Below are 15287 nucleotides of genomic sequence, written 5' to 3'. Positions count from 1 at the left end.
ACACATTCAAGTGTTTCTTCTTGTTCTTTCTCGCATCTTGTCAAATTCCGTTAAAAAGTCTTTTTTAGTACGACAGATCGTACCCGTATTAGTTTAGTAGAGCTAGCAATTTCTTTTTCACAATCTTTCATTATTAAAAGTAAATTTAATGATCCTCTCCCCTTAAGGGGCTTTTCAAATAATTTAAATTGAACATAACATGGTTAAAAATCCCAACCGGTAGGGGACGAATCAGTTGCCTTTTTTACAAGCATGCCGATGATTTAAATTCGGGACTACAGAGAACAAATCCAGCTAGTGGTCAGGGCGGGACTTGAACTCGGGGCCATCGAATTTCAAGTCCAGCGCTCTAAACGCTCGGCCTCCCTGAAGTACATGTAAGGAATATTGTGACTTACGTTTTCGGATGTTTCGATGCTTTATCGGGTGAAGTATAACACCTCTCTAGGCTGATGGCAGTGAGATTTAGGATCGAAGACACGCCGCAGATGACATCAAAAGTCAAATAAAAATTATACAATGGACCTTGAAAGGTATATGTCACAGATATATAAACCCATAGCGGCACAGAGACCGTTCCGATCAGCAAATCAGCGATGGCTAAGGACATCAATAGCAGATTGGTTGTCGTGCGAAGTCGTCTGTTAACGCGGAATGCACCGATAACTAACGAGTTTCCAAACACAATTATCAAGGCAAGGATGCAAAAGAAGACACTGAAGACCATAGCAACGACATCAACTTGGCGCGAAGGAGGAAGTCGAGGCCCATGTCCAGCTCCAGTGCCATTTGTGCAGTTTGTCGCGTTAGTAAATGTAGTGTTGTTTAACATTGCCGTCTTCAGGTAGCTTAAATAATAAAGCAACACGAAATACATTTAGTGCGTAAAATGGATAAGACACATCAAAGATGGTTTCAATTCAGAACACTTCACATGAATATAAACATAAAGTATTAATTCACTGACTTGGCTCTATGGTAATCAGTTTCCAAACAGTACCCCTAAAAGTTCAATCCATTAAGTATTAGCAGGCGTAAGCTGAATTTGCTTATTTCTTTCCTAAGTAATTCCGTTTGTAATTTGTAACAATTAATATGTCACATTTCACTATTTCACATTTTTGTAGAAAAACGAAACCTAAAACTTTTGGACTCAAAAATGTCATTGAGAGAGGAATCAGAAAAATTTTCACATTCGTAAAAGGATAAATTGCATCTAAAATTTTCTTGAGATCTAAAACTACTCTGGATAGCCTGAAGAGTGTTTTCAACGTATTTAGAAGGAAATCGTCGTTGGGTGCCCCTGCCTAATGACCCCTGACTTTTCAGTTTGCAAATGATGCAGATGGTGATAGTCAATTACACAATAGGGCCATTTATACGAGGAAAAATAAGACGCGTCTTACATAGGACGCGTCTTAAATAAGACAAGAACTTTCCGTATAAACGGCACATTTCGTCTAAAATAAGACGCGGCTTAGCTAAGACGCGTCTTATTTTAGAACAGCCCTTAACACCTGTTCTTAGATAGGACGAGTCTTAGCTAAGACAAGAAAAACTTCGTACGCATGCGTTAATAACTGGAGCTGGCCGCTTGCGCGGAAATGTTAAAATACAGACTGAGTTGTATGGAAGTTGAAAGTAACAGGGTTTTTTGAAGGCTGCTTTAAGTAGCCTCCGTAGCTGGCGGGATCATTCGCTCAAGCAGCAAAGTTTTGGCAGAGGAGCTAGGAAGTTGGCAGAGAATGGGGCTTCGCCGCCTGAAATATTCTCACACGTGCGCGCAAAACAGTTCCGCCAGCTACGGGGGCTAGCTGTAAGTAGAGTTGTTCGCTTACCAGAGTGTCCTATAGGAGATCTCTCTCTGTATGAGCAATGTTTAATATATATTTTTGTTTTTCTAATTAAGTAAATCTTTCACTTGAGCTAAAATAGAGCCTCAAAATATCTTTAACTCTATTTCTATGTACCTCATTGTTCTACACAAAAAGTAAAAATGCAAGTGAGATATAAAACCTTTTAATATACCTACAGAAAGAAACGGAGACCTACCTTTCCAGATCGTTTCGTCTTTACTTGACGCTGGCAAAATGAAACTAAATATGAAAAACAGGTTGTACAGCTGTACAACCTGATAAAAAATTAGTTGTTGTCGAGATATTTTGGGTTGAGTTTAAGTGGTCAGTATTAATACTAACAGTTAGATCTACATGATGGTGATAATCGACCTACATTGTATCAAACCTTATGTTTCGTTCTGTTTGAAAACGTGTGTGAAATTTATTGAGAAAAACTTCAGCCAATTGTGAGAAAGAAACGTTAAATTATCATGCACTGTGGAATAGCCTCGGCTTCACAGCATGTGTTTGGTGGGAAGGATGCGTTTAAAGGGTGAATTAAGGCGGGAACCTTAATTTCCCATTTTTCTTCCCTTCAAGCACCTGTCACGCAGCTCGGATTTTTTGTTACAAAACATGGTCTACTTATAAAAAAGGAAAAAAAATGTGATGATGATAAGTTGGAAGTTATCCGCCTTTTTTATGGCCTTCATGTAAAGCAAAAGTCTTTCAATCCATTTTTTGGTCTTTTTGTTAGTTTTTTAAATTGCGTTTACTTCTTGGTCTTTCCATGTATTATTCAATGGTAATGTCTCAAACTTATATTTTCATGTGAACATTATTAGCTAATTAACGATGCATTTGAAACTGCAAGCCAAGAGAACTATAGAACAAACGGAAAAGTTAGCTATTATTGAGGGAAGATATTAAGGCGTAAAATTATCTCGTAATTCCTTGCACGTATTTTAAAATTAATGTCATTCATCAAGCTTGTTTTGTGTAATGAATCACCCCGCGAGAATAAATCTGCGTTATGAAAAATGCAAATTTTGGGAAACTTGGCCGTCAAATTCGGTTGCCAAGGTAATATAAATGTTGACGTCCACTCACGACAACTTTAAAGTGTACCCATATACTTTCTTGGAAACGTCGCAAAGTTTGGCGGTCGAAACCTAAACGACTTTTTGTTAAGTGAGGGGGACCTCAAGAGTCCCACGGCCTGAATACGGTTGAGTTCATCTTGTTGTGGTGCTTATCAGGAGCCCGAGCTCCCTTCGTTTTAGTAACTACAGCCATATGATGTCCGCGAAAACCGCGAATTGTTTCTTTTCACCAAATAATCAGAAACCCCGCACGCCGCAAGATGGGATTTTATTAACCTCATCACAACACAAAACAAATAAACGACACCGCAGCCACAACGTAAATCCCCATGTCCCAGTAGATTTCTGATTGCTCAGTTTCTCTCAATAGAGCTTTGGAAAAAAAAAAAACTTTCAGATAGTAGATAGATCGTCAGTGCTCTTAAATATTTTGCATTCATTTTATATTTCTCCTTCATCCGGTGGTGTAGACGGTATAATGAGTAATGATGTTCACGTAGAAAATGATGAATAATGAAAATTGGGACTCAGAAATAATGAATAAGACAGTCTAGCCATCAGAATAATATGGACAATTCAGTATAAAAAAAATGAGGTTAACTTAAAAAGAACGAAAATATTTTTACTCCCATTCAGAGCTTAAATGACTTTAATTTAAATTCAAAAACTTTTGAATATTCAGTAGGCATATTGTCTACAGTACGCATGTAATGCACGGATTCTTCTTGAGCAAGAAAGTTTATGCCTAGTAAAATAAACATTGCACGATGGCCTTTATTGTACTCCCAGTGTCACCAAAATCCAAGACTGTTCTCTAGGAAAAACAGGGGACAGTGAACAGTCTACCAGAATACATTTCGTTTTCTTCTTCGTGTTTGAATTTGGTACGTAATCCCAGCGAATATACATGTTGAAACAAAGCTGTTTAAGACACTTACAGTACGTGTTTTAAACATTACTTAAACCTTGCTCGCAATCCACTTAATCAGGAATATAAGAGGGTTCTCCGATTTAGTGGAAATCCAACCCACGAGAAATCTGACATTTTCAGTTTTCAAATGCCAATTTCCTCTCCCTTGGGTCTCCATTTTGAGTCAAATTCCCATCCCTGGGGCAAACTAATAGGCACTCACAACAGTCTTTATTGCAGCACTAAGCGTCTCCAGACAGAAATAATTACTTGGTGACAAAATAATGGTATCCACAAACTTTCTGCATTTCCCCAAGTGTAGAAGATATATTCGAGCTGGATATTTAGTGTAGCTAGCAATTTAACACACTTGCCATACTCCCGAAAGTACGTTTAATTGTCTCACACAGTGTTTACAGCAATGCAAAATGTACAATGCCATCCCAAACATGACATACCATCATCAAGAAGGGTTAATGTCTTAGGGCTGTTGTTTTGTACCTGTGGTCCAGAATATCATTTAATTGGACATTTTGAGTATGCTAGCAAATCTAACACAGAATTCCAGGAATCTTTCATGTCTTTTTTATCTTTCTTTTCATCAAAAACTTGAGGCAGGGCAGCATCTGGTGGAAACATGTAAGTAGAAAGCATATTTTCAAAATGAGACTTTGTGTAAGTTTTGCTTCTGAATGCTGAGAGACAAAATACTTTTTGTCATAAATTAAACCTCAAAATCTACAAAAGCAATTTTCGTTCTGCCATCCTTCACAAACAAATGAACACATCAAAATGTGGGAAACTCATCCAAATGACTACTGGGTATTTTCTAAGATAGTGGACCTCTTATCACTCATTCCCTAGCCTGCGAAAACATCCGTTTCTCCTCGCTCTTCGCCGCTGGGGACGTTTCGCGCGGGGGAACGTCTGCGACTCGGCGACAGAAATTCCATACTGATGACGTAAAATATGTCCAGAATCCGGTCAGAAGCCCTGATTGGTCGACAGAGTAGTTACATTGTTTTAGCTATTGTTTACGAATGACAGACGAAAGACAAAAGGCCACAAATGAATCTCTAACAAAACAGTCAATATTTGTGGAATATAGTCTTCTCTAGAACAAGCATTTGAGTTTTGCTGGAGCTCGTTCGCAGATGAACACAACACTTTACCAAAATCGATTACGAAAAACCTAAAATTGAACAAATTTGCATTTGCAACCCCATGACTACCGGATTTATTATGAAAACACTGATTTACGTCATCAGTATGGAATTTTTGTCGTGGAGTCGCAGACGTTCCTCCGCGCGAAACGTCCCCAGCAGCGAAGAGCGAGGAGAAACGGATGTTTTCGCAGGCTACTCATTCCCTGGTCCTCCACTTTCCAAGATGGCGGCTGAGTCAAATTTCCCACCCTGGGACGTTCAGGATGTCAAATTCCCTACCCACATGCGCTTCACTGGGTGTAATTCCCGTGGGTTGTAATGTTTTGACAGTTGTAATGTTTTCATCTCAGCTCTCGAACCATCAATTGTTATTTTATATGTAACTTTATTCATCTATCGATTGATTTTTTACCTTTAACCCACAGAGATTGTGCGATGGCATTGGTTGGTGAATATGTTCCCAATTTTTTCCCATTGGGTTTTTTGGGCTTTCGTATCAGGCGGCGCACTTTAATAGTTTAGCCTGAGTGACTTTATTTAGGAATATTTGTATACCATTCTTTAGTTATGATGGTGAATATTTGGACGGCAATAAACACTCAGGCTCACAGTTCGAGCTGCACACCCATTCCCGTCTCTTAGTCGTGAATATAAAAAGGCAAAAACATTATTTCCTTTGGCGCCAATCCACTAAAACGCAAACGAATTCCGAAATGGCGGCGGGAGTGGATACGCTTTACGGTCAGTTATTAAACATGTAGCCTCCTTCAGGCTCCGGTTGTTCAAACGTTGGATAGCGCTATCTACCGGATAAATCGCTATCCAAAGGATAAATATTTAGGGAAAGCAATTGCATTATCCACTGGATAGATTTATCCAGTGGATAGCGTGATCCATCTTTCGAACAACTGGACGCCGGGGCCAATTCTATCAGGCCCTATGGGTGAGGCAATCGGCCTTCGCGACTTTCAAATTCTTCTGAGTTTAGTACCCTTTGGTTAGGTGAGTATATACTCTGGCCGTTCCAGAGGTCCATTCTCAAAATACCTAGGATGAAATAAACTGTGCTTACGGTTGATAAAGCTCTCTCTCATTTTATCTTAGCTCTTTGCAACTCGCTGTCGCGCGAACTGTTAGGAATTAGATAAGAAAAAAATAACCTCTGGAACCCAGGGTAGTGAGCATGGTGCTTGATATTTTGAACTAAGGATGCATTTATCGAACAGGAGGCTGAATGATGTTGAGCTGATGGTACAGAGAAGAAAACCTCAGAAAAGTTTGTTTAAAAAACAGGGTGTAGTATGAATGATAAGACATTTCACTCATCAGCTGTTCAGTTATGGGATTGTTGCTTATAAACAGAGTAAGAGTTTAATTTTTTTTTCACTTTTTTTCGATGTCTCAAAACTTTGCAAGAGGCTATTGGAAATTAATTTTTTTCCAATGTAATGAGGTGAATTTCTTGAACGTATTTTAAAATCTCACATTGTAAATCTTACCTTCTTGGTCTCGTGTACGGGATCAGCTCGCAGGAACAAGGTTGCTTAACGGCTTAGGGAAGATATAATCAACGTTTAAAATATGGACATGTCTACGACGTACTTTAACGAAATGTCATCCATCTTCCGTTTCCGTGCTAACTGCATGTGATACTTGCCTAGGCTGTTGGCCCATTTACCATAGTAATTTGTATTTTTTCTTTCCCTTTCTTCAAAATTACAACTTTGATTATGTTTCATGATCATTTGTGCAGTTCACGATGTAACCCACTTCCTACTACGGGCGTGCGTCAGTTAAAAGGGTTTATTACGGGTTTTCATATTCACACAGGCATGTTTTCCGCCTTGTCAAAGAAAGTTTCTGGTAAACATCTGTTCATTGGTCAGCAATAAACAACTTGTCTGACATATACGTAATGGAAGTCGTTAATTCTTTATTCTTTGCACATTGCTTCGCTTTCCAGTATTAAAGGTCAATTAAATAATAATAATAATAATAATAATAATAATAATAGTAATAATTATAATAATAGAACTAATGGAATGATAAGACAATAAACAAAGAGTGTCTAGGTACTTAATACGTACAAAGCCACTACTCATGGGAATTATTTATAGCTGAATGTCTGAATAAAATAGCTTAGCTTAAGGTGACTCGACCCAGTTTTTTTTGGGGGGTACCATCCTACTTTGAAGCTCTCTGGTATCCCCACCTTTACTTTTATCGTAAGTCTAACACATAGAATGAATAACATATAGATCAATCTACAATATAACATAAAATTTTTGGCGATCGGAGTAAATGTCACGTGGTTATAATGCCACGCCCCTTTGAGGTCTGAGTAGAAAATCTGCTGTTGCCGGCATTTTTTCGTGAAAATCTCTCGGCTACACATAGTGCGCATTAGTGCCTTACGCTGAACAGAGTTTCACCAAAATCGCAAAGACTCAATTCGAGAAATTCAGCGGTTTCCAAATTTAGGTCATAATTTATGCGAAAATGATAAGCAAACTTTACACGGATTATATCTAATAAACTATGAGATTCATCTCTTTATTGTGGGCATCGTTATAACAGATGGGTCCTTGCAAGTCAGCAAAACGCTTTAGGGCCTTGTAAATGCGCGCGATTTCGAGCAAAGCAAACATATAGAAATTATAGTTTTCGCTATTTGTTGACGTTTGTCAGCGTTTAAGAGTCCTTCTCACGAAAAAAGCATTTTCTTAAAAATTCGTAGTTTTTTTTCCTTCAAATTTTTTCAGGGCCACAATTGATTAACTAACTACCCGGACTCTGAATTTCATGATCATTGAAAAACTGTGACATTATCTTCTATAAGCCCAAACTTGAGTAAACATTGAAGATTTTTAGCGTTTTGGCTGAGTTTGTGCTTTGGGAGTTGTCTATTGTTTCTAGTCTGTCATTATACAGCATTCTTGTTCAGCACGCGTGCAAAAACCGCGCTTGGCTGACTTCCGAATTTCGACTTTCCGAGACGGAAGCCTCGGAAGACGAATTCCAGACACTTGTATTGGAAGTAAATTCATTTGAAGTGCGAAAGTCGTCAACGTTTATTGATAGCAGACCATTTGCCACACTTTTCTTTGGTGTAAATTTAAGCTTAATCGGCTTGCTGCGTCCGCTTCGTATCGCCTTACGGTAGCTGTCCCGCATGTCAAACATTCCAAGCGGTACGTTGGGAGGGAAAATTACTGATCGGGAGTTTTCAAAGCTTGATTCTTGGCGTAAGTAAGCGCTTCGTACCGTGCGTCCGTACGCGCTCTTGCTGTAATCTGACAGCCGCACCTTTTTACAGCACAGTCCGAGTAAAATCTTTCGAAACGCTCGCCGAAAATCTTTGTTGCGGAAGCCATAAATAACGGGATTACAAACCGAATTCCCGTACTGAAGCCACTTGCTTACGGAAAAAATCCACTTTGGCAAAGTCATAAGGCCTGGACAACCAGCTCCCTTGAACAGTGTGGCTATACAAACCGCGAACGCGAAGTTGATGCCAAAAAATGGAGTCCAGCAGATGACAAAAAGGCCAATAACTACGGCTACTGTTGTAGCAATACGCAAATCCTGAAACAAAAACAAGATCGTTAAATTGTGGCTTATAGTAAAATCATTAAAGCATACAAAACACGGTGTGAAAAGAACGTCCATTTTAATGGAATAAATAACAAACTACTCACCTATGCAAGAATCCAGATCAATCAAAAGATGAACAGAAAATATTAAGTAAACGTGATTTTGAAAGCAGAAAAAGAAAGCAAAGAAAAAAAAAGAACAAAAAAAAGAAAAGCTTCAGTGAAAATTATCTGACCAACGACAAAATTCACTTTGTCTCAGTCTTAGTTGTACTGTGTTTAGATGCCTATGTAAATGTAACTTTTATGTCATGTAACACTGAGCTGAGTTTAATAAATCATTTTGTCTTGTCTTGTCTTGTCTTGTCAGTCTTCGTTAGTCGTACTTCTTTATAGTTTTTTTTGACCATCCTATTGCGTCGTTCACTGTGCGTTTCTTTCTGTTGCGCAAACCACTGTTGGTTAGCCGTCGTTAGTAATGTCGTATGTGCGTGTACTTCACTCCATGAAACTGATTAATAACTGTTTGTTTGTACAGCTTCGCCATTGTTGGCCCTACTTTGAAGGGGGAAAGTGTATGCACGTGCCTAAAATCAACACCAATATTCAGCGTCATTGAATAGTCAAGTAATGAAAGATAACGTGGTCGATAAGATCCGAAGACTGATAAACACCATGCGACGAGGGCAGTTAGAGTATTTGGAAGTGTTTTGATTTGCTGTCCCAGTACAGTTTTAACAACTTGTATTTGTGTGGTGTATTTATCACGCTAAGTTACTTTATATCTACCACGGGGAATCCATGGAAACTTCTTTACGGTGCGAATACCAAAGGGACAAAGTCAGATGTCCGCACAATAAAGGTGTCCGTTATTATACCGATAGGAACTGCATGAAGTGTACTATCTTTGGGAGCAAGTGAGCTGTAAGTAATAGAGGTGTCTGTCAGAAGAGGTTTGACTACATCCCGGAAATCATTTCCCTCAGTTGCTGTAAAACTGAACTGAATTAAGCGGTCACCTCCATTAGGCGGTTACGTTACTGTTAGACGGTCACTTTGACAATATTTACCATACTAATGCAACAGATACAGTTTAATGGAGTTTACTGGTCTCTTACTTCCTTTTTTGGCACAAGAAAAGGTAGAAGCACTTTGAAGTAGTTTTGTCGCGGGTTCGCTCTTTCACCATCTTTATTTGGTTGAACAACTCTTAGGTTTGTCAAAGCTGTATTAAACCGTCAACCTGTATTAAGCGATCAGTAAGCCATTCCCAAAGGGTGACCGCATAATACAGGTTTGACAATATATGTGATTTTTTTAAGAACGTTAGCTATAATTTTCATGAGATTGTAACATATTACCAAAACATGGACTATGATCACTGCATGCCATTCAGCACTGGGAAAAATCGAGAAAAAGCACAAATGATAATGATCATACAGACAGTACGGTCCAGTAGTAGAATTCCTGTGACTATCAATAGCAATGGCAATAACAACAGCATAGCATAGTACCTTTTTGAACGAACTGACGCCTCTGCCTCGTGCATGCGCTCTAGCTATGTGAAAGATCGTGACATAAGCCACCAAAATAACGATGAGTGGTGTGAAGAAGAATGCGACAGTTACAATTATGCCATAGAATTTCTCTTGTTCCAAGGGTAGAAATTTTATCATTGATCCAGCTAATGAGGAAAGAATCCATACAACGACGATTATGGCTACCACAGACCCTGTAGACAGCAAATAGAAAAATGGTCAAATGTGAATCATAACTTATTGGACGGTTTAGTATGTAATACCGTGATATAATTTTTACGAATCATGTAGCATTTCGCTACTGAGTCAGAAGGGCGCGATATCACACACTAGAACGTTCAATAGAAGACCGGACTCAGGAAAGTGGTGGTAATCGAGCCAAATGATATGTCTGCAAAATACGGAATAGCCGTTAGTGCCGACATGAAAACCTCTCGGGAAAAATTATGAACGGTAACGGCACAGAACTGCAACAAGCCCGGTTAACACACATCGAACATCGCCGCTGCGGTTGACCGAGAGGATCTGCACCAAATTCTAATCCTCACTCTAAATATTTACTTTAGTCTCAGTAGGTTCCACTCCTCGCTTCGACGAAGAGCGGCCGAAACGTCTTTGACATGTGACGCCGGGTCCACTTTTCGACACTTCCAAGACCGGAGCCGAAATCACCGTATCATGTGTGAACAAAAGCCCCATTCGGTATGGTCGTCAGCCCAAAAGCTATCCGGTTCAGAGTGAACATGACCTTAATGGGTGTGTTTACTTACAACAGGAATTCGTGACAAACTCAAGGGAAGTGACTTTACGCGCACGAGCGAGTACATTTCATTGATCAGAAATGAAAACTTCTATCAAACTGCTTTGTCTGGTAAATAGAGTTTTTCAGAGTTTTCGTCAACGCCTTGAGAAAAAAACATTTGTCTAATAGGAAAAAAATAGACGAGGCTTGGCAGAACGGTTTTCACATAAATCTCAGAGGAGAGAAAACTCAATTGAATAAATTCCAGTACTAAGAAAGAAAATTTTTCCGCAAATTCAAGGAGTTTCAACTGAAGAGAAATTTGCCAACAGCGAAATGATAATTCATCTTTTATACATACACTGTTTACATGAAAATAGCCATTACGACACCTGGAGGAGGATCATTCCCTATATTAAGATCTGTCCTTACGGATAACCCACCCAGCCCAGGAAAGGTTGGCCACACCATCAGGGTCTACGTCTTCTACTGTTTTTGAACAGTGGTGTGGGATCTTTTACGTCCCACAAGAACCAGATAAGAAAAGGGCTGTGAGACGAGACCTACGGTTTTTCATCTTTATCCGAGAAGACTAAAAAGTCTAAACATTTGCAGATGTCCTTACAAAGGCAGCACTTTCTTCTCAGTTACTTCTGAAGACCCTGAGTGTTGGTCCGACTGGGGTTTGAACCCGTGACCTCCCACCCAGCAGGCCAGCGCTCTCCCAACTGAGCTAACCAAGGGGTGGAAATTTATTTCAGGAATTGGAAAATAAAAAAACGTCTTTAAAGTTTGCCATGCTGGATTTCCGTTAACCAATTCGGAAATGCATTTGCAATTGTTCGTGGGCCTGAATATCTAAATGGACCGTGTTTCTTTCACAGATTGTTTTCATCCCTTATAACATTCAAGTGTTTCTTCTTGTTCTTTCTCGCATCTTGTTGAATTCCGTTAAAAATCCTATTTTAGTACGACAGATCGTACCCATATTAGTTTAGTAGAGCTGGCAACTTCTTTTTCACAATCTTTCATTTTTAAAAGTAAATTTAATTATCCTCTCCCCTTAAGGGGCTTTTCAAATAATTTAAATTGAACATAACATGGTTAAGAATCCCAACTGGTGGGGGGCGAACCAGTTGCCTAATTTACAAGCATGCCGATAATTTAAATTCGGGACTACAGAGAACAAATCCAGCTAGTGGTCAGGGCGGGACTTGAACTCAAGGCCATCGAATTTCAAGTCCAGCACTCTAAACGCTCGGCCTCCCTGAAGTACATGTAAGGAATATTGTGACTTACGTTTACGGATGTTTCGATGCTTTATCGGGTGAAGTAGAGCATAACACCTCTCTAGGCTGATGGCAGTGAGATTTAGGATGGAAGACACGCCGCAGATGACATCAAAAGTCAAGTAAAAATCATACAATGGACCTTGAAAGGTAGATGTCACAGATATATAAACCCATAGCGGTACAGAGACCGTTCCGATCAGCAAATCAGCGATGGCTAAGGACATCAATTGCAGATTGGTTGTCGTGCGAAGTCGTCTGTTAACGCGGAATGCACCGATAACTAGCGAGTTTCCAAACACAATCATCAAGGCAAGGATGCAAAAGAAGACACTGAAGACCATAGCAACGACATCAACTTGGCGGGAAGGAGGAAGTCGAGGCCCATGTCCAGCTCCAGTGCCATTTGTGCTGTTTGTCGCGTTCGTAAATGTGGTGGTGTTTAACATTGCCGTCTTCAGCTAGCTTAAATAATAAAGCAACACGAAATACATTTAGTGCGTAAAATGGATGAGACACATCAAAGATGGTTTCAATTCAGAACACTTCACGTAAATATAAATATAAAGTATTAATCCACTGACTTGGCTCTATGGTAATCAGTTTCCAAACAGTACCCCTAAAAGTTCAATCCATTAAGTATTAGCAGGCGTAAGCTGAATTTGCTTATTTCTGTCCAAAGTAATGCCGTTAGTAATTTGTAACAATTAATATGTCACATTTCACTCCCCAAGTAATGCTGTTTTCGCTGTTTTTCATAGAAAAACGAAACCTAAAACTTTTGGATTCAAAAATGTGATTGAGAGAGGAATCAGAAAAATTTTCACATTCGTAAAGGATAAATTGCATCTAAAATTTTCGGGAAAATAATTCACAAGCCCTTGTAATTTCGACATACAAGACACAAAGTCCCCTAGGGTGACCGAACAGGATCCAATTTTAACCCGCCGCTTAAAATGTCTTTTTTGAGATCTAAAACTACTCTGGACAGCCTGAAGAGTGTTTTCAACGTATTTAGAAGGAAATCGTCGTTGGGTGCCGCTGCCTAATGACCCCTGACTTTTCAGTTTGCAAATGATGCAGATGGTGATAGTCAATTACACAATAGGGCCATTTATACGAGGAAAAATAAGACACGGTTACATAGGACGCGTCTTAAATAAGACGCGAACTTTCCGTATAAACGGCACATTTCGTCTAAAATAAGACGCGGCTTAGCTAAGACGCGTCTTATTTTAGAACAGCCCTTAACATCTGTTCTTAGATAAGACGAGTCTTAGCTAAGACAAGAAAAACTTCGTATGAATGACCTTCGCGTCTTAAATAAGACGCGAACGCATAGTACGCGTGCGTTAATTTTTGGCGCGCCACGTTGGGTTGCTGTTGCTACGGAGAACATTCACTTGAAAACGAGTCAAGAACAGAAATAAGACGCAACCATTTATACGAGTTGTTCTCGTCTTAGATAAGACATGATCGTATAAATGGTACAGTTCGCGTCTTATTTAAGACTCGTCTTATGTAAGACGCGTCTTATTTTTCCTCGTATAAATGGCCTTAATATGTCTACTTGATATTGATAAGTTTTTCAAGAGTTAATAGTTTCCAGTGCTGATAAACTTTTTCAAGACAAACTTTGTCACCATAGAGTTTTTGGTTTGAATGGTTTAAAAGACAATTCCAAATTTGTCTGCCTATACGCGGATCGGCCCTTAGATAAATCCGTCATTTTTCAAAATTTGTTTGCAACAGGACAATTTTCAAGGCGCCGAGGACAAAAGGCTTAGGGTAAAAACTGAACACAGCTCAAACTGAACAGAACTGACTAAATAAGTTAAATGTGTTTTTCCTCCTCATTCATTTATTGTAAAGCCATTATCCTTTCCAGCGTTGGCAGATATGGCGGGCTGTTAAAATTAAATTGTCTCCAGTGCAGATAATTTTTTCAAAACAAAAATTATAACCATACAATGTAAGGTTGAAATGTTTTGAAGAGAATTCCTAATTTGTTTGCCAATGCGGATAGCGGGGCCCGTTAACTTTGCGAAATTCGTTTGAAGCGCAAAAAAAATGCTGAAGACAGTTCCTGTTATACATATGTTTTATCAAATTGCTTAAATATCTTATAACTTGTGTTTCAGGAAAAACTTAATTGTAGCACATAGCTAATTTTTATCCGTACTTTAAGCCAAAATTAAGAACTAGCTATGAACTTCGGTCAGTTGAAAGGGAATCCCCGTCTAAAATGTAGCTGTTCTTTCAGATCATTCTTAAGATAATTTTTCTAGTAGTAGGAGTCTTTTATAAATCATCTTATCGGGAATATCACCCCTCCGTCTTCCCTTTTGCGTTTTATAAGCAAAGTTTTGATAAATTTTACCTGTCATTTTGTATTACCTTTTGGTTGTTCTGAAGTCTTCGGCAGCGAAAATTGATTTTGTTGACTTTCTCCAAGGCGAAGTGCACTTTTCTAGAACAAACTACATCAAGTTTAGTAACTTGCTAATACCTACACCAGTAGCTCTAAATATGAGCAAAATATTTAATACAGTGGAAGCTCTCGTGAGCGGACACCCTCGATACGCGAGAAAGGTGTCCATAACTGGAGCTGGCCGCTTGCGCGGAAATGTTAAAATACAGACCGAGTTGTATGGAAGTTGAAAGTAACAGGGTTTTTTGAAGGCTGCTTTAAGTAGCCTGCGTAGCTGGCGGGATCATTCGTTCAAGCAGCAAAGTTTTGGCAGAGGAGCTACGAAGTTGGCAGAGAATGAGGCTTCGCCGCCCGAAATATTCTCACACGCGCGCGCAAAACAGTTCCGCCAGCTACGGAGGCTAGCTGTAAGTAGAGTTGTTCGCTTACCAGAGTGTCCTATAGGGGATCTTTCGCTGTATGAGCAATGTTTAATATATATTTTTGTTTTTCTAATCAAGTAAATCTTTCACTTGAGCTAAAATAGAGCCTCAAAATATCTTTAACTCTATTTCTATGTACCTCATTGTTCTACACAAAAAGTAAAAATGCAAGTGAGATACAAAACCTTTTAATATACCTACAGAATGAAACGGAGACCTACCTTTCCAGATCGTTTCGTCTTTTCTTGGCGCTGG

General features: G+C 39.2%; 2 protein-coding genes across 2 annotated transcripts in view; one reads left to right on the top strand and one right to left on the bottom strand.

The window, feature by feature from the left end:
- Positions 1-7938: 7938 nt before the first annotated feature.
- On the bottom strand, positions 7939-12628 carry LOC140933224 (histamine H2 receptor-like). Its single transcript, XM_073382742.1, has 3 exons — positions 12190-12628; positions 10125-10342; positions 7939-8602 (listed from the first exon to the last, which is right to left on the bottom strand). Exons 1-3 carry the CDS (start codon positions 12626-12628, stop codon positions 7958-7960), a joined length of 1302 nt encoding a protein of 433 aa, XP_073238843.1. The 3' UTR covers positions 7939-7957.
- The window catches only part of LOC140933222 (uncharacterized), a 100066-nt gene continuing 94535 nt past the window's right edge, over positions 9757-15287 (top strand). Inside the window, exon 1 of the mRNA XM_073382739.1 lies at positions 9757-9771. The gene's annotated coding sequence lies outside the window, so the exon portion shown is untranslated. The remainder of the gene's footprint in view (positions 9772-15287) is intronic.

Source organism: Porites lutea, chromosome 4, assembly GCF_958299795.1.
Source record: "Porites lutea chromosome 4, jaPorLute2.1, whole genome shotgun sequence".
Classification (NCBI taxonomy): Eukaryota; Metazoa; Cnidaria; class Anthozoa; order Scleractinia; family Poritidae; genus Porites; species Porites lutea.
The sequence above is the reverse complement of the archived record's forward strand: the minus strand, read 5'-3'. Positions and strand labels throughout refer to the sequence as shown.

Excerpts from the sequence above, each read along its gene's own strand:
- LOC140933224 (XM_073382742.1), bottom strand. The coding sequence starts at position 12,628 with ATGTTAAACACCACCACATTTACGAACGCGACAAACAGCACAAATGGC. Across the intron at positions 10,343-12,189 it reads GCATCGAAACATCCGTAAAC|GGTCTGTGGTAGCCATAATC; the intron begins GTAAGTCACAAT and ends TGCTGTCTACAG. Across the intron at positions 8,603-10,124 it reads GCGTCAGTTCGTTCAAAAAG|GATTTGCGTATTGCTACAAC; the intron begins GTACTATGCTAT and ends TTTTTGTTTCAG.